At 47.3% G+C, this 24793-nt stretch overlaps 1 protein-coding gene across 5 annotated transcripts in view; it reads right to left on the reverse strand.

The window, feature by feature from the left end:
• akap6 (A kinase (PRKA) anchor protein 6) overlaps window positions 1-24793 on the reverse strand; it is a 711546-nt gene that overhangs the window by 46828 nt on the left and 639925 nt on the right. For all 5 annotated transcript variants that reach the window (XM_038781180.1, XM_038781196.1, XM_038781187.1 and 2 more), the window contains one exon: window positions 5348-5563. In XM_038781180.1, coding sequence (XP_038637108.1) covers window positions 5348-5563 — 216 coding nt within the window. The remainder of the gene's footprint in view (window positions 1-5347; window positions 5564-24793) is intronic.

A 24793-nucleotide genomic window follows, 5' to 3' on the forward strand; every position in this document is an offset into this window, starting at 1 on the left:
GCATTCAAATTCGACCTTCCAAAATGAATCACTTCACATTTATCAAGTTTGAACTCCGTCTGTCACTTCTCAGCCCAGTTCTGCATCTTGTCAATGTCCTGTTGTAACCTGCGAAAACCCTCAACACTGTCTACAACTCCCCCAACCTTCGTGTTATCGGCAAACTTACTAACCCACCTTTCCACTTCCTCATCCAAGTCATTTATAAAAACCACAAAGAGCAGAGGTCCCAGAAAAGATCCTTGAGGGACACCACTGGTCACCGACCTACTTTCCATTCACTACAGTCGCTGTCTTCTTTCGGCCAGCCAATTCTATATCCAGACAGCCAAATTTCCCTCTATCCCATACTGTCTGTTCCTATCCCTCTCCATGACTACGGTAAAGGTCAAGGAGTTGTGGTCACGGTCACCGAAATGCTCTCCCACCGAGACAATATGACCTCCCACCTAGTCAGCCTATCTACATATTGAGTCAGGAATCCTTCCAGTACACACCTGACAAAATCTGCTCCATCCAAACCATTTGCACCAAGGAGGTTCCAGTCAATATTGGGGAAGTTGAAGTCACCCATGACAACAATCTGTTGCTTCTGCACTTTTCCAAGATCTGCCGCCCAATCTGTTCCTCTATCTCTCTGCTGCTATTGGAGGGGTCTATAGAAAACTCCCAATAAAGTGACTGCTCCTTTCTTGTTTCTAACTTCCATCTATACTGACTCAGTAGACAAACCCTCCTCAACTACCTCCTTTTCTGAAGCTGTGGTGCACTCCCTAATTAACAGTGCCACTCCCCCTCCTCTTTTATCCCCTTCCCTATTCTTCTGAAAACATCTGAACCCCAAGACATCTAACAACCATTCCTGCCCCTGTGAAATCCATGTCTCCATATTGGCCATAACATCGTAGTTCCAAGTACTGATCCCTGCTCTAAGTTACTCTCCCTTATTCCTGACACTCCTTGCATTGAAACGGACACCCTTTAACCTATTCCACTGAGTGCAACGTTGCCCTGTCAACTGTCTATCCTTCCTCACAGACTTGCTGCATACTATTTCTGCCTGTTCAACAGCTACCCTATCCTCTGATCCATAGCTCTGGTTCCCATCCCCCTGCCAAACTAGTTGAAACCCTCCCGAAGAGCTCTAGGAAACCTCCCACCCTCCAGTTTAGGTGCAATTTGTCATTCATGTACTGGTCCCACCTTCCCCATAAGATATCCCAATGATCCACATATCTGAAGCCTTCCCTCCTACACCAGCTCTGTAGCCACATGCTCAGCTACACTCACTCTATGTTCCTTGCCTCACTTGCACGTGGCACCGGTAGCAAGCCTGAGATCACTACTCTGCTTGTCCTGCTCTTTAGCTTCCAACCTAACTCCCTAAAATCACTTTTTAGATCCTCATCCCTTTTCTTAGCTATGTCGTTGGTGCCTATGTGCACCACGACCTCTGGTTGCTCCACCTCCTCCTGAGGAATCCTGCAGACTCGATCCGAGACATCCCTGGCACCCGTCAGGCAACATACCTTCCGGGAGTCTCGTTCGCGACCACAGAATCTCCTATCCATTCCCTTAACCATAGAGTCTCCTATCTCTATTGCTTTTCTTCTCCCCCCCTTCCCTTCTGAGCCACAGAGCCAGGCTCAGTGCTGGAGACCTGGCCGCTAGGGCCTTCCCCGGGTAGGTCATACCCCCCAACAGAATCCAAAACGGAATACTTGTTTTGAAGGGGAACGGCCACGAGGGATCCCTGCCCTGTCTGCCCGTTCCTTTTCCTTCCCGTGACTGGAACCCAGCTACTCTTGTCCTGTACCTTGGGTGTGTGTAGCTCCCTGTATACTTGCCATTATTAGCTGAGGCATAGAGTTTAAGAGCAGGGAGGTTATGCTGGAACTGTATAAAATGTTGGTTAGGCCACAGTTAGAGTATCGTATGAGTTCTGGAATCTACATTATAGGAGTTATGGGCAACACTGGAAAGGGTGCAGAGGAAATTTACCAAGTTGTTACCTGGGCTGGATAGTTTTAGTTATGAAGAGAGATTGGGTAGATTGGCGATATTTTCATTGGAGCAGAGGAGACTGAGGGGGGGCATGATTGAGATGTATAGATGTATGAGAGACATAGATAGAGTAGAGAGGAAGGAACTTTTCCCTTGGTGGAGGGATCCATGTCCAGGGGCCATAGATTTAAGGTAAGAGGCAGGAGGAAAACCTTTTTCACCCAGAGGGTGGTGGGGCTCACTGCCTGAATGGGTGATGGATGCAGAAACCTTAATAACACTGAATAAGTTTTTAGATGTGCACTTGTGATCCCAAGACATACAAAGCTCTGGGCCAAATGCTGGAAAATGGGATTAGAATAGTTCGATGGTTGCTTTTGATCTGCGCAGATGCGATGGGCTGAAGGGTCTTTTTTGTGCTGTAGATCTCTATGACTGTAGATGTATACAATATATCTTGTGCAAACTATTTTTATCTGCTATTAGGTGTTAAAAGTGTTAAAAAAGTAGATAGGTCATGTAGTTACTTTGACAGAACACATTAAAAGACTGACATGATTAGGATTTCAGTTTGTCTTGAATTATGATCCGACACCAATATATTGTACCTGAAAAATGTGAGCAAAGTGCCATGACCTGATCGACTGGCACTTTTATTTTCAAATGCTTCCCTTTTTTACAAATTTTTGTCACTAACTTTTCATGTTGTGCTTTGCTTGCTGGTATTTCAGCATCACCAAAAAACAGTGACACAGCAAATCTAATCTGACGTGGTAGTTTAGCTACACTTCCAAATGAATGGAAGATAAGCGTGGAGTGAACCCCGAGAGGCAAGTGCATTTCAAATCATGACGTTTGCATCCACCAAATGGAAAAAATCTAACCATTGAAGACCACTTCTAAATCAGAAACAAAGTAATTTCTATATCAATTAATTATTTTTTAATTTTTAAGAAATAAAAGTTTATTGCACATTTTGCAGATAAATAAATATTCTTAAAAAATACAGAATTATCAACTTTTCCTGTAAAATATAAATTTGTGGCGAAGGCTTTCTTCTTGAGTTACATGTAACGATAAACCTGTTATCTACAAACAGCACACAGAGGAAAGTTTCCTATTGTGTTTTCTTTTTGCACTGGAATGAAGTTAATTTGTTTCTTGAGTTTACATTAAACTGTAGTTCCTGAGCTGCCACAGCTTTGACAGAAATTCCATTACATTCAATTTCAACAGCAAAAGCATAAATAAACTGTGTTTACTGCAGCTTGTTAAGCAATTGAGATACATCACCTCACAGAAGCGGTAATCATCTATTATACAGAACCAGACCACATCCAGAAACTTTGTTAAACATCATACCACACTTACATAATTTTCTACTTGGTCCAAGAAAATTGTATTATTCCACAATGTGATTTTGGTTGTTGTTGGGTGACGTCAACTTATTCACCATTTTGATTATTTGTTTTGTATTTAGCCTCTGCTATTTTCTCTTGTTAGCAATGTTTTTATGATGTATATTTTTGTTTTGCAACAATTCCCTCATAGTTCCTTCACTTACGTAAATTCTGTGTTACTCTTTCCCATTCAGCAACAAATCTGACAAAATCTCACTTCATTTGCTGACTCTGGGAAGATGTCAAATGCTAACAATATTTCAGCTGTTCAGAATAGATGAAAATTATAGCAGTAATACTGAGTAGATGCTTACATTTCGTTTCTAAAATTGATATGTTTTACACTCAATAGATGCAAAATTGAATACCCTGTACTAATATTTTTCATGTTTGTATTCAGTAGATATTTCAGAGATCAAAAGCTAGTACATGGGTATCTTAACAGTTCCTATGCTACAGCATCAGACATTGAACTGGGAGATCTCAGTTTGAATTATGGTCTTGATTATTATTCACGGCCAGGGGCTTCTCACAGGTGTTCAGTTTGCTATTTTGGATAAGTTATCAGGGATGAGAAAAGACAGGCTGAAGAAACATGTTATTGCTAAAGCATAGACATAGAACATACAGTGCAGAAGGAGGCCATTCGGCCCATCGAGTCTGCACTGACCCACTTCAGCCCTCATTTCCACCCTATGCCCCTAACCCAGTAACCCCTCCTAACCTTTTTTGGTCACTAAGGGCAATTTAGCATGACCAATCCACCTAACCCGCACGTCTTTGGACTGTGGGAAGAAACCGGAGCACCCGGAGGAAACCCACGCACACACGGGGAGGACGTGCAGATTCCGCACAGACAGTGACCCAGCGGGGAATCAAACCTGGGACCCTAGCGCTGTGAAGCCACAGTGCTAATCATGTGTGCTACCATGCTGCCCATAAAACCTTGTGTGCTGAACAAGGAGTGGTACTGATGGCACCTGTGGAGCTGCTTGAAGGTAGATAGCTGGGACAGGCATGGATATGATGGAAGATAATGGCCGGAATTCTCCTTCATTGGGATTCTCTTTTCCAGCCAGCAGCACACCCCTGCTCATGGGTTTCCCGGCGGCATGTGGCAGCTTCAGTGGGAAATCCCACTGACAGATGGCGTGAAGATAGAATCCCACCAGCACGAATGGCGGGCTGCCCAGAAACACATAGCCGGGGAACCGGAGAATCCAGCCCAATATAGTTTTTAAATATTTTCCATGGTTCTACTTTAGTCTGGTTTTACAATGATTGTTTCCTTTTCTATATCTTTTGTTTTAATATTCCATCTTCTACGAATTCCCCCTCAGTGTACCTGAACAGGCGCCGGAATGTGGAGACTAGGGGCTTTCCACAGTAACTTCATTGCAGTGTTAATGTAAGCCTACTTGTGACAATAAAGATTATTATTATAAAGAGTATAATGGAGAGTTGAATGGATATTTGAGAGCTATTATGTTTCTATCAGCTATTAGATTGCAGCATCTATTGCATTTCTGGTACTTTCCATGTTCCTTTTTTTATTACACACTAAAGACTTAAATTGGGCACACGGTAGCATAGTGGTTAGCACAATTGCTTCACAGCTCCAGGGTCCCAGGTTCGATTGCTGGCTTGGGTCACTGTCTGTGCAGAGTCTGCATGTTCTCCCCGTGTGCGCGTGGGTTTCCTCCGGGTGCTCCAGTTTCCTCCCACAGTCCAAAGATGTGCAGGTTTGGTGGATTGGCCGTGCTAAATTGCCCTTAGTGTCCAAAATTGTCCTGAGTGTTAGGTGGGGTTGCTAGGTTATGGGGATAGGGTGGAGGTGTGGACTTGGGTAGGGTGCTCTTTCTAAGAGCCGGTGCAGACTCGATGGGCTGAATGGCCTCCTTCTGCACTGTAAATTCTATGATTCTATAACATTGATTTCTTACCTTTTCTTTTCCGAGTTGCTTTTGTAGTCTGTTCTGCCACTGGACAGCTTGCATGATGATGGCTTCCCATCTTCTTTCCAGATTCACAATAATAAGTTGCATTGACTGGCGGTCAGCTTCTGAACAGCTGTCATCTGTGTCATCGACGAGACTTTGGCATAAGCGCAGTACAGATATTATGCCACGCCGGCGTTGTTTAATTTCAGAACACAGTGACTAAAGACAAATCATTAAAATTAATGACATTTATAATCTTGTACAATTTTTTCCAATATGCTTAAAACAATATAAGTATGAAAATAAAGTGTACCAACAGTCATCCAATAATCCATTGGTCATGTTGCAGGGTTAATCAAATTAATAGATTTGACTAATATATATTAGAAACATTTTATTGCGCTTGCAAATGAATAAGAATGTGCATACTTGCAGGGCTCAATGTGAACCATTTCTGGACAGTGAAATCAAGAACAAATGACCATAACCTTTGCTAGGTGTGAAAAAATGACCAGAATTTACTGTCATTCACAATGATTCTATATGAGAGGAAATAATCAGTGAAGTCCTAGATAGCTGGGCTTTATATTTATATTAATTCTAGATTATGCTGCATTGCTGTCAACTGCCAAATGATGCCTCGTATGTGTATATGGTGTTTATCTTTCATTTGTGAAATTACTCATTGCAAGAAAATATGAACTGTTTATTTAACTATGCAGACGCCAGTAGAAATAATATTTGACTAAATTTTCTAAATAAAATAATTTCCAGCAGAATCATGATTAAATTGCAGTAATACATCATTCACTTAAGGTTACAAAACTAGAAATAAATTGAACAGCAGTGAGGAAAGAAAATTATTAGACAAATTAAATGTATGTGTAGTGTTTATGTTAAAAAATAATAGATCTCTCAATGTTTTATTGGGACGAAAGCCAGGAAACTCAATCAGCATATGTATTTGGATTATTGGCGCAGTATGTTCAGAATTATCTTGGTAACCAACTCTCAATCCACCCACATAAGCCAGCTACAAAATGAAAGCTTACAGAACGATTACTTGAATCCTTTGCAAAATCTGTTGAGTTATACATCAGCAGGAAGACATTTTGCAGATATTCTATTTGTTGATATATTGCATTTTTGTAACATTTCAAATTTCCACAAATCTGTAATAGGCGGAATTCCATTATTTCTATAGGAAGAGAATAGCATACCGTTGATATTTCTGAATTTTAAATAAGATAGATGACAAATTTCCCATTTATTTATCACCAAATATGGTTTTGCAGTGCATTATTCAATTTTTGGCAGCTATGTATTTCCATCTTTGGTTCGTTTCCTTAAAGGGAAAATCTTTTTTAATAATAAGTCTAAATCATTTAATCCAAGCACAGTTACACACAAGTTGAATCATGCGCTATATTGCGCTATGAGGAAATTTAATTTGTAATTGTTTTACTACCTTGAAGCCTACTAACTGCAAAGCTTTCTGGATAAGATACATCTCTGTGAACGGAGTGTGCTCTGTATGTGTCCTCTGATACTGCAGTGCACATCAAACTAAATGCTTATTATTTTGTTAGAGTCAAGATTCTGTGGCAGGTTCTCTCCACAGTGATGTCATCTGACCGAGGTGTGAGACAGATTAAAATATGTAACAAACTGAAGCTTTGTCAGGATTTTCTTCAAAAATTAATCATTGAAATATACTTTTCCAAATGTGTGACATGGCTCTCCCCTTTTTGCTCAACTTCACTGTTCACAGCCCATTTTTTGCAAACTCTATTTCCTTCCTACTGTAGTTTAATGAAACATATTACATTCATGGGATTACACACAGTGTCACTCTTAGTACAGATTTTAAAAAGTTAACTCTTGCACCGTGTGAGGTTGTAGTATTTTTAAGTCTGCTTTACCATCGCTTGATTAATACGGAATCTTATTAAATCTAATTTGTCATGGAACCACCACAGCATAGAAAGAGGCCATGTGGCCCATAGAGTCCATGCTACCTCTCCAGTCAGCCTCATTCCACTCATTATCCTAGTACCCTGCATGTTTATTTCTTTCAAATCCATAACCAATTTCCTGTCGAAATTATTGATCATAACTCCTTCCAGCAACCTTGTAGGTAGAGAGTTGCAGCTCTTTATCACTAATTGTGTAAAACAGTTCTTCCTCACATCCCTCTCCGCATCTCTTCCCCAAACATCTTAAATCTGTGTTCCTTCCTCCTTGCAACATCAGCTAATGGGAAGACTATTATTTACCAACCCTACCTAAATCTGTCTTAATCTTGTACTCCTCTGCCAGATCTTCCCCCAACCTCTTTTGCTCCAGTCTAACCTTATAACTAAATTCCCTCATTCATGGAACCATTGTGGTAAATTTACTCTGCACCCTCTCAAGCACCTCCTTCCTAAAGTGTGGTAGTCAGAACTGAATGCAATACTGTTTGCTGCTGAACTAACATTTATAAAGATTCAGTATCACCTCTTTATTTGTATTGATGAACCCCAGATCGCATACCAATTATTCTCTCAATATGTCCTGCCATTTTTAAATACATTTTAAAAAAATAAATTTAGTGTACCCAATTAATTTTTTTCCAATTAAGGGGCAATTTAGTATGTTCAATCCACCTACCTTACACATCTTTGGGTTGTGGGGGCGAAACCCACACAAACACGGGGAGAATGTGCAAATTCCACACGGACAGCGACCCAGAGCCGGGATCGAACCTGGGACCTCGGCGCCGTGAGGCAACAGGGCTAATCCACTGCCCCACCGTGCTGCCCTCTGCCATTTTAAAATATATATGCACATGAACACCCAGGTCCCTCTGTCCTGGCACACTCATTAGAATTTTACTGATGCGACCATCAAGTCACTCAGAGACACGAGTTGAAGTAAACTGTGGCTTTCATCGACTTACAACTGAGCCTGCCTGCGACTAGCTGAACTGAAGGCAGGCTCGCAAGACCGCAGCACTTTATACTTCTGGTTGTGGGCGGAGGCAAGGGTGGAGCCCTGTACATGCTCCTCATCTCCCCGTGGGCAGAGCCGCGCAACGGCTCACAGATGGAGCCCACAGGGACACAGTGATATATAGTGTGGATTTATATGTTATACATTCACCACATTCACCCCCTGTTAAAAAAATCGAGTCCGGCGGGGGTGACGGGTCTATATGTTTAGTCGGTCCAGTGCTCGAATCGTGCGTTGGGACCGACGGAGCACCGGAGTTGCAGCTGCTTCAGATGGCTCTGGATAGATGTTTGGTGCGAATCCGAGGGTGGACTCCAGGGGTGGTTCTTCCAGAGCTTCGTTCCTGACTGGTGTGACGGGTGAAAGGGGGTGCAGGAAGCCTGTAGGTGCAGGGGCGTGGGGGTCGGGTGGGGTGTAGTGTGAGGGGTACCTCGGCGGTAGTGGTAGTAGTAGTGGTAGATCCTGCAGGTGCCAGGTCCCGGAGGGAAACGGTGTCCTGTCGGCCGTCGGGGTGCTCGATAAATGCGAGGTGGGGGTTTGAATGCAGGAGGAGGACCCTCTCTACCAGCGGGTCTGTTTTATGTGTCCGGACGTGCTTCCGAAGGAGGACAGGGCCCGGTGTCCTCAACCAGGATGGAAGCGAGGCCCCCGTGGTAGTGCCCCTAGGGAAGACAAATAGTCGCTCATGAGGAGTCTTAAATAGTGGGCGGGCTTTGTCCGCATACTGGGGGACCCACTGGGCGTAGTAGGAGAAAAACCCGAGGCACCTCTTGAGGGCCCTGGAACAGTGAGGGAGATGGAGTTGTAAGATACGGTCAGGGTCGGGTCCTAGGACCCCATTTTCCACGACGTAGCTGAGGATGGCTAGTCTGGTTGTGCGGAAAACGCATTTCTCCTTATTATATGTGAGGTTGAGTTTTTGGGCGGTTTGGAGAAATCGGTGGAGGTTGGCGTTGTGGTCCTGCTGGTCAAGGCCGCAGATGGTGACGTTATCCAAATACGGAAACGTGGCCCGCAGCCCGTACAGGTCCACCATTCGGTCCATTGCTCGTTGGAACACCGAAACCCCGTTCGTGACGCCAAAGGGAACCCGGAGGAAATGGAAAAGGCGGCTGTCTGCCTCGAACGCCGTGTAGTGGCGGTCCTCCGGGCGGATTGGGAGCTGGTGGTATGCAGACTTCAGATCCACCGTGGAGAAGATGCGGTACTGGGCGATCTGATTTACCATGTCTGCAATCCGGGGGAGGGGCTACGCATCGAGGTGCGTGAACCGGTTAATGGTTTGGCTATAATCAACCACCATCCGGAACTTTTCCCCGGTCTTGACGACCACCACCTGAGCTCTCCAGGGGCTATTACTGGCCTCTATGACCCCCTCACGTAAGAGCCGCTGGACTTCGGCTCTAATAAATACCCTGTCCTGCAGGCTATACCTCCTGCTGCGAGTGGCCACTGGTTTGCAGTTGGCGGTGAGATTAGCGAAGAGTGGAGGGGGGTCGAGTTTTAGTGTTGCTAAACTGCATATAGTGTGAGGGGGAAGGGGTCCGCTGAAGCTGAGTGTTAGGCTCCTGAGGTTACACTGGAAATCCAGTCCTAGGAGAGGGGCGCAGAGGTCTGGGAGTACATACAGTTGGAAGTTGATGTAGTTGGCACCCTGTATCGTTAGTGTTGCAATAGTGCACCCTTGTATCTGAACGGAGTGCGACCCGAGGCGAGGGAGATAGTTTGCTGTGTCGGAAATATCGGATTCGGCAGCGCCATACCAGGTCTGGGTGAACGAAGCTCTCGGTGCTCCCGGAGTCAAAGAGGCACGGTGTCTTGCATCCGTTGATCTGGACGGACATCATGGAGCTTTTGAGGTGCTTTGGTCGCGACTGGTCCAAAGTGACTGCACTGAGCTGCGGGTAGTCGGTGGCGTGGTCAGCAGTGCTGGAGCGGCCCCGTGATGACTGTCCGCGGAGGTCGTAGTCGTCGAGTGGCATATTGGGTGATGGCCAAGATGGCGACCCCCGTTGATTGCATGTGGCGGGCGGCGAGGAAGATGGTGCCCAATATGGCGGCCCCCATGAATCGTACATGGCCGGATGCGTGGGGGAGGATTGCCAAGATGGCAGCCCCCATGAATCGCACATGTCGTGCGGAGGCGGAGTTGGCAGATACGCTGCCACATTGCGGGGTCTGCGGGCCTGTGAGCTGGAGGAGCGAGTGTTCTGATTAGCGTTTGCGTTGGCGTTTTTAGTTTTAGCCAGGCAGACCTTCGCAAAGTGTCCTTTCCACCCGCAGCTGCTGCAGGTCGCGTTGCGGGAGTGTTGGGGCTGGCCGCAAAAGTGGCACGATAACCCTCCGTGGTGGGCGGGTGGCCGCGCGGCGCAGGCCTGGGGCAGTCTCTGGTCGGGGGTCCACGATGAGGTTGCGTGATCGGCCGGGAACAAGTTTAAACTTCGTGTTACCGTATCCTCCAGGTTCTGGGCCTCTTTGTCGAGGAGACGCTGACGCACATAATTGGACTGGACCCCTGCAACATACACGTCTCGGACGGCGAGTTCCATGTACTGGGAGGCTGTCACGGCCTGGAAGTTACATTCTCGTGCTAGAGCTTTAAGGTCGTGCAGGTAGTCTTCTAGCGACTCTGCAGGGCGCTGGCAGCGGGTTGTAAAGATGTGCCGCGCGTAAACTTCATTTACGGGCCGCACGTTCAGGCGGTCGAGTATTGCGAGGGCCTCGGTATAAGAGTCAGTAACATCAAGTTGAGTTGAAATGCGACGGCTCATCCGTGTGTGTAGAAGACTGAGTTTCTGTTCTTCTGTAACAGCGGCGGTAGTCGACGCAGCCAGGTAGGCCTTGAAGCACCGAAGCCAATGCAAAAAGATTTGAGGGCTGATTCCATGGTAGTTTTTTAAGTCGATTAAATTGATGCGACCGTCAATTCACTCAGAGACACGAGTTGAAGTAAACTGTGGCTTTAATCGACTTACAACTGAGCCTGAATGCAGGCTCGCAAGACTGCAGCACTTTATACTTCCAGTTGTGGGCGGAGCCAAGGGCGGAGCCCTGTACATGCTCCTCATCTCCCCCTGTGGGCAGAGCCACGCAACGGCTCACAGATGGAGCCCACAGGGACACAGTAATATACAGTGTGGATTTATATGTTATAGATTCACCACATTTACCATTAAGTCTGTATTGTCCCTTCCTGTCTCTTCTGCCAAAATGGCCCGCCTCACACTTTATTAAATTAAATTTGTCACTTGATGGCCCATTGTGGTGACCTAGCTATGTCCTATTGCAATTAATTGGTATGATCCTTACAGCTTGCCAAAGCTTCCAAGTTTGGCACCCTCGGCAAATTCTTTCATTTTATTTTGCATTCCAATATCCAAATAATGTAATTTTCTGTAAAAACACGGCGGTCCCAACACTGACTGCGGGAAACACCACTGTCTACCATCCGACAGTCAGAAAATCAACCATTTTTTCATTTTAGCATATACAATTCTGACAGGATTGGACAGACCGGATGCAGGGATATTGCTTCCTCTGTCTGGCTGGGGGGGGGGGGGTCCAGAAGAAATGGTCACATTCTCTGGATACGGAATAGGCCATTTAGGACTGAGGGGAGGAGAAACGTTTTCACTTGGTTGGTGGGGGTTGGGTGAGGGGGAGAACCTGTGGAATCCTCTACCACAATAAAGATTATTATTATAAGGCTGTAGAGGCCAAGTCACTGAATATATTTAACAAGGAAATAGATAGATTTATAGACTTTAAAGGTGTCAAGGCGATATGGGGCGAGCACCGGAGCATGACATCGAAATAAAGGATTAGCCATGACCATATTGAATAGGGAGCAGGCTCCAATGGCCAACTCCTGGAATTTGATGGCGGGCATAGTGGGAGAATATGGCAGGAGGCCCAGACATCAGCGAGAATTTATAGCGGGATCTACTGCCAGTGTCTGATATGGAGGGTCAGAAAGCCCACCAGAGGCCGGTTGTTGGTGGGATTTCCAGGCAGCATGGGGTGGCATCAATGGGAAATCCCATTGACAGCGGCAGGATCAGAGGCCCTCTCCCTCCCTCATCATTCTACACCCTAGTCCTCTCCCTCGCTCTCACCTGCTCTCCATCGCTCGCTCATCCCATTAATAGGATGCCGATGAAGGCCCGACCCTCCACACCAGATTCTCGGCAGTGCTGATGAGAAAATACACTGGCGTGAAACACATCTGGAACAACGTGGTGTACAGTTGTTGGGATTCATCTGAACAATACCTGGAGTTCAGCATGGAGATCACCCGCAGCCCTGGAACACCAGGTGCATCTGCAGGTGGACCTTCCAGATTAAGTGTCCTGGATGGGGCCCATCTTCCAGCTTCAGAATGTTTGAGGAGATCCATCTTTGTTCTCAGAAAGTCCATCTTCTGGTCTCAAGAGTGCTCCCAGAGATCTACTTTCATTTTCAGGAGGTCCACCTTCTTTCTTCAATGGTGAGCCAGTGGTGTGAGACCACTGTGTTTTTGCATTTTCAATGTGGCATCTGGACACAACAGGAGACTACATGGCATTCAGGCCTGCCTCACCACGGAATATGGTGAGAAACGCCCAGGAGCATTAATAATGAGGTTGGGGCTAGAAGATTTGTTGTGTTCTCCAGCCAGCCAGCACAGTGGGAAACACTCCAGGTTTCTGCCCGCGCCATGGCACATTCTCAAAATGGGAGAATTCCAGCCTTATGTTTCTCTGGGCGCGATTCACTGGCCTCGTAGCGTTCTCGTTCAAGCGAAACGAGGGCGGTGAATAGATAGAGAGGCAGAAAAGAAGAACCGCGCCAGATGCCAAACAGGTTATGATGCAACCACCCATTCCCATAGGCAAAATCAGGATCTCGCCGCAGCATGGCAAGAAACCAATTATGACCACTTAAGCCCTATTTCCATACAATTACCAAGAGCCACTCCTTCTCCAATGGCCGCCTGTCATTCATTGGCCTCCCCAGAAAGTGCTCATGCTGGCGCTGATTAGTACTCCTTTTGAAAAATGTGAACCTGGCGGAAGGGCTTCTGTGGGGAGCTGAGGAGGTGAGTAGCCATCTTTGCTCATAGGCAAAGAGCCTGGGGGCACTGGGATTGGCATCCCAGAGCTCGGTGGGGGATGGGGTGACCCTTCCTGTGGGTGGGAGAGCCTCCACAGGGGTGGGCCACCCTTGGAGGGTAGGGGGAGCATTGGGGACAATCGGGGAGCATCCATGTACAGCACCACCATGCCAACCCCTGGATCTTGTTTACCTGTTCTGGAGGCAACTACCTGCCTGCCCCACCGACCACCTAGAATCCCCATCACGCCTCTGGCCGTGCGGCTGAAAGCTTTTGCTGATAGGGAATTTGCAATCATGGTTAAGTGGAGCACATCTCCCAACCCAAGTGGATTCCCGTGGGTAGATGGTCACGTAGCATGTGAAAGGCATTGCCCAGCATCCCATTCACACCTTGGTGCCTCAACACTGTGTCTGAACACTGCGGGAGGCAACACCACACACACGCAAGCCAACATCCGAACACCCAGGGGATGGGACACAGCTCTGGGGACATGTCCAAAGGAAAGGGCACCGGGGAAGGGGGGGGGGGGGGGGGGGGGGGGGGAGATGCCTGGAGAGATGGGCCAAGGGTTCGGAGGTCGGCTCACATTGCGGAAGAAAGTGACAGAGGCATCAGGCTGGTTGTGCACAAGGGTGTTTATTGTGTATTACAATTCCCAACTCTCACTAGGTGCTGCCCCCTCCAACAGCCCCCGCCTCGTTACCCCCTACCCAACCCTTCCACCCCCCCCCCCCCAAGAAACCTCAGTGATTCTCAATGTGTTTGGCCCTCCTAGCGCTACCGCAATATGTGATGCACATCTGATGTGAAGGCAGCCAGCTGCTTACCACAGCCTGTGGCCTTTGATGCCCCTGGTGACCGTCCTCTGGGGGCTCTGAAGCCGGAGGGCCCCAGCCCACATGTTGCCATTCATGCAGACCCACACCACCCTGTCCCATGTGCCCTGGGACAGGGTGGCATCAAGTGGTCATAATTGGCACCAGACAAGAACCCTGAACAATTTTTTTAAATATTTTATAAAACCGTGAGGAAAGGATACTTCACCCCAGGAGTGATGACTCTTAACAAACAAGTATCTTTAATGTTAAAACTAGCTTTAATTTAAACACCGAATTAACCACAAGGACATCAAAGAAAATAGGTTTACAGTTATCAGTTAAACAGTTTAAAACACAAGGAAAAATTTAAACTTACTGTCTATAGCTGCTACTAACTCTAATTAAGCAACCCAATACAGTTCAAATGCCACTTATAAATAAAGTTAACAAACAGATTATTTGTTTAGTTGTGTGGAGGCCTTTGGAGAGAGAGAGCCTTTCAGGAGAAGAACCAGTACACATCTGCTCAACTTGGCAGCATTTGGCAAAACTGCTGTTGGAACTTAAAATCTTCTGTTTTGTCAGGCTCAAATCATATGGCAAACTGCAAAACTACCGACAGACTCGGCTCCATCCATTAATTACATCATCTTTATCCCACTAAGTTCCATGGCCTGCTTAGCTAGGACTGACACCACTCCCACATAAACTATCTACTCTCCAGGGACTATCCAGCAATCACAATGTTTCATTAGCCCCCTATGTGTAAACAAGTAAATGGTTAGAATCAATCATGACTTAACCTTTTACGACTTCTTAATTACAGCTTTAGCAGACACACAGTCTGGATACCCTTAACCGAGGTTCTTTAATAATATTACTACAAGGGTAGCACATCGGCACAGTGGTTGGCACTGTTGCCTCGCGGCACTGAGGACTCGGTTTCGATCACTACCTGTGTAGAATTTGCACATTCTCCCCGTGTCTGCGTGGGTCTCACCCCAACAACCCAAAAAGATGTGCAGGATAGGTGAATTGGCCATGCTAAATTTCCCCTTAATTAGGAAAAAAGGGAATTGGGTACTCCTAAATTGATTTAAAAAACAATATTACTGCAACAAATGTAGATCTTAACTGAGGCTTTTATTAATAATAATAATCATCGCTTATTGTCACAAGTAGGCTTCAATGAAGTAACTGTGAAAAGCCCCTAGTCGCCACATTCCGGCGCCTGTTCAGAGAGGCCGGTACAGGAATTGAACCCTCACTACTGGTCTTGTTCTACATTACAAGCCAGCTGTCTCAGCCCACTGTGCTATTAAGTATAAAACATAACAATTACTAAATTCATCACAATGGCAAGCCCTACTTGATTCAGCAACCTAAGGTGTAAGCCATCAGACCAGGTGGCTTATCCACTGGAAGCAAAGCTAGGCTTTCCAGTGTCTCATTCCTCTCAATTTATACCCAATCCATTACCTCAGTCTTCTCTGCTGCTGTCAATATTTTGTTCGTTGAACTATCTGATGGCATTTCTCTACAGGGAGCACTTTCCAGACAAGTGCCTATGATAATGTAGCCATGATGTGGAGATGCCGGCGTTGGACTAGGGTGAGCACAGTAAGAAGTCTTACAACACCAGGTTAAAGTCCAACAGTTTTGTTTCAAATCACTAGCTTTCGGAGCGCTGCTCCTTCCTCAGGTGAATCAGATGAGGAAAGAGCTGTGCTCCGAAAGCTCGTGTTTGAAACAAACGTGTTGGACTTTAACCTGGTGTTGTAAGACTTCTTACTATGATCATGTAGCCAGTCATGACCTAAGCAGCGCCTGCAACAAAGATGACCACCGGCAGGATTTTTCTAGGAATTGGAAGCAACCCGTGGATCTACAAGCCAGGTTCTCGACTCCAGACCCGACAGCAGTGCAGAAGGAGAATTTACAGACTCTGACATTGAAGACCTGTCACAGCGCTCACCCACATCCTCCACCAGCGCAGACACACACCACGGAGGCACCTAGCTTTAGTGCAACCTCAGCTCCTAATGTTGTGAGCACATCACAGTTTCAGATCCATACCAGGTGGAGGCTGGGAAGTCCCAGGGTGGCAGCACTCAGAGGCCAGGAATCTGCTGAGTCCCAGATAGTCTCTGGACTTGGTCATGCCTCAGTTGCTGGAGCTTCAAAGGCAAACTCAGGACAATCAGGAAGGCATGTCAGCGACACTCCTCTGATTGAAAGGCTGCATGGAGGAGTCTGCTGCCTTATTCCAGGCTCCACGGACACTGCCTGCATCCCAGTCTCTTGCCAGTAGAAATGGACGCGATCTAACGGCCATATTGCACCGGACGCGAATCTGCAGGAGCCAGCTAGATTGTGGGAGAGTCTGAAATTGGGAACCGTGACGGGCTGCTTCCGATCTAAACAGCCTGCTCCTGTTGGCGAGATCAGTATGGCGTGGCAAGAAACCAATAACCACCAATTAAAGCCAATCTCCATATCATTAATGGGAAGGACACCCTTTCTAACAACCTCCCGTGATCTAACCGGCTCCCCAGTGAGCTGTCACACGAGCACCCTGGCAGACACCTTTTTAAAAATGTGAAGCTGGTACAATGGCTGTTGTGGGGATCGGAAGTGAGTCGCCATGTTGGAAAACGGGCAGACCATGGGCACCGGCGCTGCTGCCCCAGTGCTCAGGAGGGGGGGTAGGTTGGGGGGGTTCAGCTGCCATCGGTGGGGGTTGACCCTGGACTGAGGGGTGAGGGGCTCAGCACCTGTAGTTCCAGCATGCCACCCCCCTGTATATTGTATACCTATAACAGCAGTAACTTCAGCTTCTGCCTGTCCACCCCACCAAACACCCGCAGGACAGAGCCCTGCCCGTGGTAATATGGTGAAGGTCACTTTCACCTCCACCAAGTGGCTGCCTCTGGAGGCATCAACACCACAGGGGTGGCAGCCAACAATCAAACACACAAGAACTGAGACACAGCACTGGGGAAGCCCCCGTGACCACAGGGTGGGCGTGTCGATTGTGGGGGATACCGGATCCCAGTGCTGTTCCAGACGGGAGTTTGAGGCCCGCTGCCCGGGGTACATGTGCAAGGCGGAGTTCCCCAACACAATCAGCCCGTTGGATGGCACCCTGAGAGATGGCAGGGTATGTGAAGGTGGGAGATTCGAGGGTACCAGGGTGGAAGCCATAACAGATTGTCGGTCTTCTCCCTCTCCAATTCCTTACAGATATCATGGTGTGGATAATATTGTGGACCCGGCAGCAGCTGTCCTTGCGGTGGAGATAGTAGTCCAGGAGTCCAGACACTGGAGAAGGCAGTAACAGCAGTGTCGACAAAGGCTTGAGGCAGCAGCCCATGTGCTGGAGCCTGCCCTACAACCTGAAGACCCGGTCTCCATCAGATGAGGGAGGAAGCCAGAGGGAGAGGCCGGCGGCGGGCCTAGATGTACAGGCATTGCTGAAATGTCATTTGAAGAAATGTCGGACAGCTTTTGCCGCACCGGGGAGGGGCGGTGTTGAGTCCGGGGAGACTGGGGGTTGACTCAGTAGAGATTCAGGGGATGCGGGGCTGTTGTCTCAGTGGGGATCAAGTGGTTGATTTGGTAGAGATCAAGGGGTGGACTTGGTGGAGATCAGGGGGTTGACTTGGTGGAGATCAGGGGGCTGACTTGGTGGAGATCAGGGGGTTGACTTGGTGGAGATCAGGGGGTTGACTTGGTGGAGATTAGGGGCTTGACTTGATGGATATTAGGGGGTTGACTTGGTGGAGATTAGGGGGTTGACTTGGTGGAGATTAGGGGGTTGATTTGGTGGTGATTAGGGGGTTGACTCGGGGAGATCAGGGCGTTGACTCGTGGAGATCGGGGGTTGACTTGGTGGAGATTAGGGGATTGACTCGTGGAGATCAGGGGTTGACTTGGTGGAGATTAGGGGGTTGACTCGTGGAGATCAGGGGTTGACTTGGTGGAGATTAGGGGGTTGACTTGGTGGAGATTAGGGGGTTGACTCGTGGAGATCAGGGGTTGACTTGGTGGAGATTAGGGGGTTGATTTGGTGGAGATTAGGGGGTTGACTTGGTGGAGATTAGGGGGTTGACTTGGTGGAGATTAGGGGGTTGATTTGGTGGTGATTAGGGGGTTGACTCGGGGAGATCAGGGCGTTGACTCGTGGAGATCGGGGGTTGACTTGGTGGAGATTAGGGGATTGACTCGTGGAGATCAGGGGTTGACTTGGTGGAGATTAGGGGGTTGACTCGTGGAGATCAGGGGTTGACTTGGTGGAGATTAGGGGGTTGACTTGGTGGAGATTAGGGGGTTGACTCGTGGAGATCAGGGGTTGACTTGGTGGAGATTAGGGGGTTGATTTGGTGGAGATTAGGGGGTTGACTTGGTGGAGATTAGGGGGTTGACTTGGTGGAGATTAGGGGGTTGATTTGGTGGAGATTAGGGGGTTGACTTGGTGGAGATTAGGGGGTTGACTTGGTGGTGATTAGGGGGTTGACTCGGGGAGATCAGGGCATTGACTCGTGGAGATCAGGGGGTTGACTTGGTGGAGATTAGGGGGTTTACTCGGGGTTGACTGTCCAGCGTGAAAAGCACAATTTCTGAGATTACTTTCAGTTGGTGGGCCACGGGTCTTTTGGAAGGGCCTCACCCAGTCACACGGAGGGAAGGGAAGCCTGGGGCAGTGCTGCTGATGAGCAGGGTTGATAGTTCTACTCAAATCTGGGATATGGGGGCAGGCTTCTGGAGGCGGAATGTTGATAAGGGCAAGGCTAATGGAAGGAAATGTCAATGATCATTACGTCGTTAAAGCTGAGACCATTCAGCTGTAACCCCGCTGACATGTCTGGAATAACTACTCACAATTATGCCCATTCAAGCACCACCTATGTGTATGAGAACCCCAACTGCTGCTCACTGTTTATCCTTGGCACAGTAACCTACAAAACGGCTGACTGGCATGGTGTGCCTGCATTATCTGACTGGAAAAACAAATTCATTATTTTTTTTAGAAAACGTTTTATGGAGACATTTATAATTTTAACATTTTAACACATCAACATTCTAAATAGCGGAGCAGTCCAACACACACAAAAACCCTACAGTAACATACCCAACTTCCCCGAGCCCCAACTCCGAGCTAACCATATATTAGATTCCCTGCCCTTATTCTCCACTTCCATGCCTCCCCTTTCCCACCCCCCCATTCGCCCCACCCCCCTTCTGCTGACGTTCAGTTTTCCTTCAAGGAGTCGGTGAATGGCTGACATCTCTGAGCGAACTCCTGTAATGAACCCCTTAAGGCGAACTTAATCTTCGCCAGCCTGAGAAACCCTGTCACGCCACTGACCCACACCCCCGACGTCGGGGGCTCCGAGTTCCTCCATCAACAAATTCATCATCTTAGGGAGTTGGCAATAACACTCTGCCTGAGGAGAGTGCTCCCAACCCTTGGCTCAGTGCTGAGATGCATATTAACAAGAGCCCCCAGAGACCATTTTGAATGCAAGGCCTTGGAGTAAAGACTGAAATAATGTCTGTACCTGAGATGAGAGCTTTGATTGCAGTACAGTGGCCAAAGCTGTTGCCATTTGGTCATGTGGTGTGGGCAAGGACGGTGCGGGTTCTTGCCCAACCAGCGTGCAAATCAAGGACTGGGCATCAATGTGGAGGCCAGAACATGAGTCAGTAGATTTTGATAGGCAGCTTCAGACAATGAACATGCAAACGATGACCCTTAGGAGGCAGATGCTAACCGTCAAGTTTCTCTCTTTGATAGTGCAGTGAGGAGAACATACGGAACATGGAGCCTGGTGATCCCGCTGTCATTCTTCTGGTTCATAGGCTGGAGTGAAGAAGAAGACATCAACAGAGGCACCTGGCTTGCCAAAGGCAGGAGCAGAATTATGAAGAGAATGGGTGCAGGACCTGCAGCGCACTCAGAGGACAATGCAAAGAGAGCCATCGCTCAGAGGCATTTCGCCAGTCCCAGGGTGTACAGATGGCACCGAACATACCTGCAGATGTCCATGAACCAGGGTCGTCAAAGACCTGAAACAAGCATCAGATTCTATTCCCTTGTAAATGAGGAGCCTAATGCCTGTCAGAGACCTCCTTTGAAAATACTTTCTCCCCAATGGGGTCAGCACGGGAGACCACCACTAAGAAGGTAAGTTTATTTAAAACGTCCTGGCTCCACCACAGTTTTGAAAACTGTACCAGGCTCTTGATTGCCCCTTTCCATCCTGTTGATTGACCCATTCTTCTCAATTGCTTGTTCCCCTTTCCAGATCAGCACGGTAGCATTGTGGTTAGTACAATTACTTCACAGCTCCAGGGTCCCAGGTTCGATTCCGGCTTGGGTCACTGTCTGTGCGGAGTCTGCACATCCTCCCCGTGTGTGCGTGGGTTTCCTCCGGGTGCTCCGGTTTCCTCCCCAGTCCAAAGATGTGCAGGTTAGGTGGGTTGGCCATGCTAAATTACCCTTAGTGTCCAAAATTGCTCTTAGTGTTGGGTGGGGTTACTGGGGTAAGGGGATAGGGTGGAGGTGTTGACCTTGGGTAGGGTGCTCTTTCCGAGAGCCGGTGCAGACTCGATGGGCCGAATGGCCTCCTTCTGCACTGTAAATTCTATGATGATAATCTATGATCACCCCTACATTTCTAATTGCACTTCCCTGGGAGTCATTGCCGGCAACACAGCAGCATGATATCCAAGGGTTATTCTCAGACCAGGCTGGGGTTACCCAGCACACATCCACATCTTGTTGATTCAATTTAAATGAGGCTGGCACCAACCATTTTCTGGCCCACAATAACAACAACTGACACTTACATAGCACCTTCAGTGCAGTAAAATGTCCCAGGATCCTTCAGAAGAGTGATATCACACAAAATATAACACCCGAAGCATATTCGGGGCAGGTAAGCCTAATTAGGGCCTGGTCAGGCAGGTACGTTTTAAGAAGACTGCCGAAAGGACAAAGAAAAGTATGGACAATGGCGATGGAGAGGTTTAGAGATTAATTCCAGGAGTGACAAAAGTTAGGGACTCGCAAGAGACGTGATCTAGATGACTGCAAAGATCTCACATGGTCATAGGGCTGCAGGAAGTTACAGAGATTGGCAAGGGGTGAGGGCAAAAAGGAATTTGAAAACAAGGATAAGAAATATATAATATTTAATATATAGTTTTCTGTGATGATAAACCAAATATTCCAAACACATTTCCTAATTGGCTGTTTTCTTGCACCCGACCAAGTTTGAGTATTTTACTTTGATAGTGGGAATAATCAGTCTCCCAGGAAGAACAGAGCAATTTCAAATATATATAAGCCTCAACTTAAAGAAGTGGGAGCACTTCTACTTCTGAATTATAAGTTTGTGAATTCAAACCTAACTCTATGAATCATGTATATTAGCCACAGCGACGCTTCACCCTGTGAGGAGTGTTGATTTGTTGGGTGGTTTTTTTGATGGGATATTAAACCAAGGTCTCGTCCACCTGCTGAGGTGGGCATAGAGGACCCTACAGCATTGTCTGAAATAGAACAGGCATTGTGTCCTGACTAACCGTTTACCCAAAAAGATCAAAACCGGTCAACTGATCATCACCTTGTTGCTGTTTGTGGGACCTATTGCACACACATTGGCTGCAACATCTCCTAATGTGACAACAGTAACTGCACATCAAAGTGTACTTCATTGGCACATGAGTTTCTAAGTATAAGAATGACCCCATGGAATTTTTGGGACGTTCACACTGGTGGGATCTTTTGGTCCAGCCAATGGTGTATCTGCCATGGGTTTCTCGACAGTGAGGGCTATGTTAAATGGCCCCCCTCACCTCCCACTGACAATGATGGGACCAGACCATCCTGCTGCCAGTCACTGGCAAGCCGCCCTTACCTGCTGCAGAACATGCTGCGGAGGGCGATGAAAATCCCACCCTATATCAATGCAAGTTCTTTATTTCTTTTACCTCAAAACAAAGTAATCAGAGGAGTACACTCAGCATTCCTGTAAATTATTTCACTTTAACAATTCAAAACAAAATGTTAATACTGATAACCTTGCTGTACTCCATTATAACAATGAGGAGTTGACTATCATTGAAATTATGGTAGAAAGCGAAGAAGGAATGCAGGCTGTGAGCTGCACACAGAAGCGATAAAGATACATAGACTGGTTGGGTAGAATCCAATAGCGGCAACAGGAACAGTCGCTGTGGCATTGGGTTGGAAAGCCAGGAGCAAACTTGCAGAGATAATTTCTGGGAGTCCCAAAGCAACTCAATCATCATTATGCAATTGGCCACCTGGTGTCAGGGCTTCAATCCCTTTAAGGGTGAAGATCCTGTCTGTAAAAGCTGTCAATCAATCAAAGGGTCAGCAACTCTTCAGCCATAGTCGTCCCACCGGAAACAGTGGTCACTGCTGGTACTTCAACTGGCCTGGACTAGCACATGGAGGAGGCTCCTGAAACCCAGCTAAGTGGCAAGCCCTGGGTGAGGCGGGGGTGGAAGAGTCATGTAGAGGGTCTTTCTCGGGAGGGCCATCTGTGGACTAAAGGATTCTTGATTCAAAGGGCCTTTAAGTCCACAAGGAGGCCATTAGCTTTTACGAAACAGCCTCCCCAAGTGGCACAGAACCTTCCAGCCACTGGTAGAATACTAGAGGTTGCAAAATGAGGCACTTAAATGACCATTAATTGGCCATTTAATGGTCTCGTTTTGCCTCGAGTGTCCTTGACCTTTTCCACCTTGGACTAAATGGCACGGAGTCAGGCAGGTGACAAGCACTTCCTCCAATATTTTTCCCTCACAATTTCATGGCACCCCTCACCTCCCAACATGTTCCCGAGAAAAATTCTAACCTTTAAATGAGTAGGAAGCAAAGTAGCAGTTGGTGTACAATCTTATTATGATAGCTGTCTTGCTTCTCAGTCAAGCCTTATTATGTATGCTTGGCTGGAAGCCCAGTTAGCTGTTTAAATGCAAGAATACCTGTTCTCTGCAATGAAGATCAAGAGTGTCGATGCAGGCTTTTGACAGGAACCAGCCTGAACCCTTTAAAAGCACAGTGGTTAGCACTGCTGCCTCACAGCTCCAGAATCCCAGGTTCAATTCCAACCTTGGGTCACTGTCTGCGTGGAGTTCGCACATTCTCCCCGTGTCTGCGTGGGTTTCCTCCAGGTGCTCCGGTTTCCACACATAGTCCAAAGATGTGCAGGTTAGGTGGATTGGCCATGTTAAATTGCCCCTTAGTGTCCAAAAGGTTAGGTGGGGCTTCTGGGTTACGGGGATAGGGTGGAGGTGTGGACTGAAGTAGGGTGCTCTTTCCAAGGGCCAGTGCAAACACGATGGGTCAAATGGCCTCCTTCCGTACTGTAAATTCTATGATTCTATGAAAATTCAGACAGGCCGAAAATGGGGTTAGGAATTCCAGGTTGGGCCCCTGCTGCCCTTTTTAAAGGGCTAGTCAACCTGAGTTGGTGAAAATCCATACTCTCTAAAGTTTAGAAGAAGAGACGTTCTCACTGAAATGTACAAGATTCTAAAGGGGCACTGAGAGATTGTTTCCCCTGGCTGGAGAATTAAGAACATGGGAGCAAAGTTTCAGGACTTTGGGCAGCATGGTAGTATGGTGGTTAGCACAATTGCTTCACAGCTCCAGGATCCCAGGTTCGATTCCCGGCTTGGTTCACTGTCTGTGCGGAGTCTGCACGTTCTCCCCGTGTGTGCGTGGGTTTCCTCCGGGTGCTCCGGTTTCCTCCCACAATCCAAAGATGTGCAGGTTAGGTGGATTGGTCATGCTAAATTGCCCTTAGTGTCCAAAATTGCCCTTAGTGTTGGGTCGGGTTACTGGGTTATGGGGATAGGGTGGAGGTGTGGGCTTGGGTAGGGTGCTCTTTCAAAGAGCCGGGACAGACTCGATGGGCCGAATGGCCTTCTTCTGCATTGTAAATTCTATGATTCTATAAGGGGTCAATTACTTAGGACTGAGCAAAAATGTCTTCACTCAGAGGATTGCGAATTCATTTTCATTTTCATCTTCGGAATTGTCCATCCCAGAGGGTTGTCGATACTCCATTGTTGGGTATATATTTAAGACTGATAGATTAAGACTTAAAACTGATAGATTTTTGATCTCTTGGGAAGTGTGCAGGCAATGAGTGTGGTTGAGGCAGAATGTCAACCATGATTGTGCTGAATGGTACAGCAGGCTTCTGAGACCATCATATGTCAACAAAGAACAAAGAAAAGTACAGCACAGGAACAGGCCCTTCAGCCCTCCAAGCCTGCGCCGACCATGCTGCCTGTCTAAACTAAAATCTTCTACACTTCCTGGGTCCGTATCCCTCTATTTCCATCCTATTCATGTATTTGTCAAGATGCCCCTTAAACGTCATTATCGTCCCTGCTTCCACCACCTCCTCCAGCAGCGAGTTCCAGGCACCAACTACCGTCTGTGTAAAAAAACTTACCTCGTATATCTCCTCTAAACCTTGCCCCTCGCACCTTAAA

Source organism: Scyliorhinus canicula, chromosome 2 (assembly GCF_902713615.1).
Source record: "Scyliorhinus canicula chromosome 2, sScyCan1.1, whole genome shotgun sequence".
NCBI classification, from domain to species: domain Eukaryota; kingdom Metazoa; phylum Chordata; class Chondrichthyes; order Carcharhiniformes; family Scyliorhinidae; genus Scyliorhinus; species Scyliorhinus canicula.